Source organism: Crocuta crocuta, unplaced genomic scaffold (genome assembly GCF_008692635.1).
Source record: "Crocuta crocuta isolate KB4526 unplaced genomic scaffold, BGI_CrCroc_1.0 scaffold2116, whole genome shotgun sequence".
NCBI lineage: Eukaryota > Metazoa > Chordata > Mammalia > Carnivora > Hyaenidae > Crocuta > Crocuta crocuta.
Genome location: NW_027528970.1, coordinates 17,464 through 22,908, shown reverse-complemented (window position 1 = coordinate 22,908; position 5,445 = coordinate 17,464). Strand labels below are relative to the sequence as shown.

Here is a 5,445-nt window from a genome sequence, read left to right as displayed (position 1 = left end):
GTAATACTGTATACACTGTATTTTCAAATGTCATAAAAATATTTGTACAAAGAATTTTTTTATTGTACAAAGAATTTTTAAGGACTAATTTTGCAAACTAATCCTAGATTAGTAGGAGATTAGAAAAAAGCCTAAGGATATAAAGAGTGTTAATATTTTTGCTGCAAGCCTTGGGGAATGAGAAGTGGATTATTTTACTCAAATAAATTTTCTGAATTTTACATAATGTCCACACTGCGTATGCAATTCTTTTACAATCAGCGGAAGAATTTTAAAAGAGAGGAAAAAAGGGGGGATATCCTCAAGATGTAAAGTCTGGTAATGACCAGACACTAAAAATTATCTTGAAATTTGGTCAAGATGGCAGACTGAGGCGCTTTTCTCTCCTTCTACCTCAAATCTCTTTTAATGACAGGAAAGGCAAGTTTCTGTATATAAATAATAACCCCAGGTGGGCATGGGGAAAAGAAAAGGCGATTCCTAGAAGATAGAAAGCATATGGGACAAGGGCACAGAGGTGGGAGCTGTGGTGAGGAGACTGGGGCACCAAGGGAGGAGGGGTGTGGACCCGGAGGCTCACTGCTTTGGAAATGGGCGGAGCCAAGGAGAGCCTCCCAGACCTAGGGGAGTGGTGGTTGTGAGACTTGGGCATGGGGTGGGGGAGCGCGGTGTTTGGCAGGAAGGGGAGGCCTCTCCCCTGGCAGGAAGCTACGCTATGGAAAGAGGGAGGAGACTGCATCGGCGGCAGTGTCTGGTGGGAGCCAGATGTGGCAGAGCTGCAGCCAACAGTGAGGCTGAGGACCCGTGAGCCAGGTGCTGGGGACACCGCCTCCATCTCTGCCTTCCTTGCTGCGCTCCAAGATAACTTCTCCCCTACGGATCCACCCCTCTCAGCTCGTGCAAGCACTCAACTCATCGCCTGCTGATCCTCTTTCACCACAGGCTCACAGCGGAGGCAGCTCAGCAAAGTGGCCCATTTGGGCACGTGAGGCCCGCGATCCCCGGACGTGGGGAGGTGGGCACTGGACTAGGAAACCAAAGGATGGGGGTTGGTGGGTGTCCAGCAAGAAAATTGGGGTCGGTACTCTGATGGGTTGTGAGGGAGACAAAAAAAGGTGATTTGGGGACTCTGTGTGTGTGTGTGTGTGTGTGTGTGTGTGTGTGTGTGTGTGTTTGGGGGACTGAAGAGCACCTGGATGATATACAAAGGTAGCCAGGCATGAAAATACGTTTGTTGTGGGTGCTTAGCAGGAAAATGGGGATGACCAAGAAAAGACAGAAGGAGAGGTGAACACCAGGCATAAGGCATGAGGACAGGAGGCAAAAGAGATTAAGAATAGATGGCGATAGGCAGGGAGCAAGCAGAGTGACATTAGTAGAAATTGAGTAATGAGGTGGAGGCTAAGAAACGGTGAATATTCATACTGGGTTTGGGGGCCCTCCTCTGGCAACAGAGGATCAGGCATTATGCAAAAGAGCCTGTTCCCTCTATCCACCAGGACCACTACATTCACCACCTCTCTAATCCTGCAGTAGAGCCAAAGAAGCCTGGAGGAAGGGCACTGAAGGCAAACATACAATAGTCTTTTGTGACTATTATTATATGATCCAGTATTCCTGCTGGATACATTAGAATGATTTGGGCTGAATGTCCCTGGTGCCCAGGCAATTGGCAATACAGAGGGGAAAAAATCTCACACTATAATATACCAAATATTTCTCCCTAGCCTCTTTCCTCCTCATGCAGGTATGAAGACCCTTCACAAAAAGGCAGCTGCAGGGCAGCAAACCAGGGAAACTGATGATCACCACATCGGATCTGCAAATATGAGGAAGAAAAAGACCTATCAAAAGAAGCAGAGGGGCAGACCTTCATCCCAGCTCCGAAGGAACATAGTGGGCTGCAGAATTTCACACGGATGGAAGGAAGGCAATGAGCCCATCACCCAGTGGAAAGGAACGGTTCTGGATCAGGTGCCTATCAACCCCTCTCTTTACCTGGTCAAATATGATGGAATTGACTGTGTCTATGGATTGGAACTTCACAGAGATGAAAGGATTTTAAAGCTTAAAATCCTTCCTGATAAGGTGCCATTTTCTCGAGTCAGAGATGTGCACCTTGCAAATACCATAATTGGTAAAGCTGTGGAACATATGTTTGAGGGTGAGCATGGTTCCAAAGATGAATGGAGGGGAATGGTCTTAGCCCAAGCACCCATCATGAAAGCCTGGTTTTATATTACCTATGAGAAGGATCCTGTCTTGTACATGTACCAGCTTCTAGATGATTACAGAGAAGGAGACCTCCGTATCATCCCAGAGTCCAGTGAGTCTCCTCCAGCAGAAAGGGAGCCAGAAGGAGTTATAGATGGCCTAATAGGTAAACATGTGGAATATACCAAAGAAGATGGCTCCAAAAGGACAGGCAAGGTCATTCACCAAGTCGAAGCCAAACCGTCTGTGTATTTCATCAAGTTTGATGATGATTTCCATATCTATGTCTATGATTTGGTGAAAAAGTCATAACTATTAGAGTTAACTTTGCAACATTTGTAGGGGCAAAAAATGTTTTGGATACACACAAAAATTTTACTTTTCAGTGTATTTAAACTTAAGTGCATTCCCTATTAACCCAACATCTAAGCTAGCATAACGGTTATTTGTTCTGAAGAATACAAATGTATGTGGACATGACATACTTGTGTGTAAGGAATTTGTCTTGTTGAAAATATTGGATGTGTTTGGTCGATGGGGCATGAAAGGAAGGAACAGCTGTAAATTTAGGCTATGGATAAAGTTCGGCTAGTATCATAATCAGTCATCTAAAAATGGAATATGACTTAGCTGATCTGGTCTAGAGAAGGGGGAGGAGAAGGAACTGGAGATGGTTTGTGAGGAGAGGGAGAAGTGGAGGTGATTACTTAGGAAGAGGTGAGGCAGGGCCAGAAATGGAGAGGCTCCTTGGGGGAGGGATAGCCTGAGGGAGAGAGATACCCAACTGGGAGGGGATGGAGAATAACAGATGGGGAGTGAGATCTTGGGGCTTAGAGGAAAACAAACAAAATGCTTTGAGTAGAGGGGGGCTCAAAAAAAGCTTAGAAGAGGTGCAGAGCAAGGGGGAGTGGAGGAAGTTGGCAGGAATCTGAAGGATACTCAAAGGGAAGGCCTGTGCATGAGTAAGGAGCCAGAAAGGGAGGAACACTGAGGAAGAAAGAACTCCAAGCAGAAAGACTGACAGAAGTGAGAATACAGAAAAGGAGGTGTGGGGAGTAGGTCTCATGAGACATAGGAAGGCCCAGGAAAAAGTTGGGCTTCTGGCAGTGTCTACATTGCCTTCCCTGGCTCTGTGCAGGAAGGATGTGACAGCTGCCAAAGAAGCCAAATGGGTTGGAAGTTCCCTAGAATGGCATTTTGACAGGGATGAGTCAAGACTTAATCAGGAGCAAACTATATACCTAAAAAGCTTTTCTTATTCCAGGGAGTTTATGCCACAACTGCTCAGCAGAGCCCCAAACCTCAGCCTAAATACACTTAACATGGCACCCCATGAACAAGAAGCTGTGGGTGGCTCCTCACATTTCCCAGAGGACCCAGGTGCAGTAAATCTTGGACCTGATGGTCCTGGTTTATTGTCCCTGCAATGGATAAAACAAATGCATTTGAGGAATGGATTGGTGGGACACTCACTACTTAAGAGATGTGCCACCTTGCCTTTGGAAAGTATTTTATGCAGAAAAATAAAACCTTGCTGAACCCAGGTACAGCAATCCTCTCACTCATCTATCTCCTACTGCACTGTTCCTTGCCTCCCTACACAAGAGATGCATCAGAGGATTGAGCCTGGTGTTTCTCTCTAGGGCATGAGAAGTACTTGACAGTCTATGTTTCTCTCAGAGGCTTCCTGAAAGCTCAGGTGGCAGCACTCAGTGATCCTCCAAGTACATTTCTGCTGGCCCCAAAAGCCCCATTCAGGATATATTCCTATAAATAAGGTGGCTGCCGATCTTTTACAGATACTCCTGGCCTAGTAAACTGTGTTTACTAGGTGTTTCATGTTTCAGCCAGCTGTCATGTTTTGTTTGATCCTGGTGATTTATATGCTACTTTAAAATTAGCTACTTAGACATTTGGGAGATTTCATGTTACAAAAATCCATATTTATGATGTACATTAAAAAATAAACTGAAAATTAAGACCCAGATTCCAACAAGGATACAAGCATCTGGGTCTGAGAAAGGGCTCAGCCCATTCTAGGCTGTGAATGCTTAGGCATACACCTAGTTGGCCTGATTCACTCTAATAAAAATCCCAGTTGTTCCCTAAAGGCATTTGCATTTATAGCTTTGGGGATAGATCCATGGGAAACTACCAAGCCCCATTTTTGGCTTACTTCACCCCATCTGCCTTTGAATTCATTTCTTTTATCTTTATGCTGCCAATACTTTCTTTATGTGGGCTCTCTGCCAGGCAGTCTGCTAGGTACAGGTATTGATGATTTGGTAATGAACAAAAGAAACAAAATAATCTTACCCTCATGAGGCTTACATTTTACTGTGGGAGACAGATAGTAGCCAAGATGCAATAAGGAGAGTATAAATTATTTTTTAAATGGTAAGTGTTAAGAAGAAAAGATAAATAAGGCAAGGAATAGAGAATAGGAATTTCAGGTAGAAAGCTGAAATGGGATAAATAGGAGGTCCAGAGAAGATCTCACTGAGAACATGGCTCTTGAGTAAAGACCTGAAAGCAATTAGAGACCTGGCCCTATGGCTGTCTGGGGAAGGAATACTCCACTTAGAACAACAGCAAGTGTTGAGGTTGCAGCCAGGGGTAAACCTGGCATATTCACCATCATTGCTGAAGCTGATTGAGTAAAGTAGAGAATATCAGGAAGTGAGTTCAGAGAGGTGATGAGGATATGGGAGAAGCAGATAGCTTAGATAATTGGAGGTCTTAGAATGAAATTTTGCTTATACACTGAATATGATAAGGAGCCATTTGAGAATTTTTAGCATAGGCAAAGCATAACTTGTGTCATATTTAAACAGAATCACCTCTGGCAACTCTGGAAAGTAATTTGTATGGGGTTCAAGGATGGAAAGAGGGAGATCAAAACAAAATAGCGTAAAGACCTAGAAATATGTTTGCATATAGGAAACTTGAATCATAATAGAAGTGACATTTCAGATGAATGATGAAAAGACATTTTATTCAATAAATGGTGCTGCAGCGATGTGTTTGCCATATGTCAAAAATAAATTTAAATCCCTTTAACACACTTTACACAGATTATAAATTCCATGCGGAAAAATAGGTAATCCTTAAACTTGGAAAGTAACATTTGTAAAACTTAGAATATGAAAAAGTAGTTAATGTTTATGTTTTATCCTATGAAAATGGGTAAAATTTCATTTCAAGGCAAAAAACCCCCAAACACCACAATAA

The 5,445-nt window shown here is 43.5% G+C and overlaps 1 protein-coding gene across 2 annotated transcripts; it reads left to right on the top strand.

The window, feature by feature from the left end:
• The first annotated feature begins 1,749 nt into the window (after positions 1-1,749).
• Positions 1,750-2,526, top strand: LOC144225854 (spindlin-2). 2 transcript variants are annotated; one of them, XM_077757114.1, is made up of 2 exons: positions 1,750-1,974; positions 2,278-2,526. In XM_077757114.1, exons 1-2 carry the CDS (start codon positions 1,750-1,752, stop codon positions 2,524-2,526), a joined length of 474 nt encoding a protein of 157 aa, XP_077613240.1. The 2 variants fall into 2 exon arrangements, with proteins under 2 accessions (XP_077613240.1, XP_077613239.1); XM_077757113.1 differs by having other exon boundaries at positions 1,750-2,526.
• Positions 2,527-5,445: the final 2,919 nt, after the last annotated feature.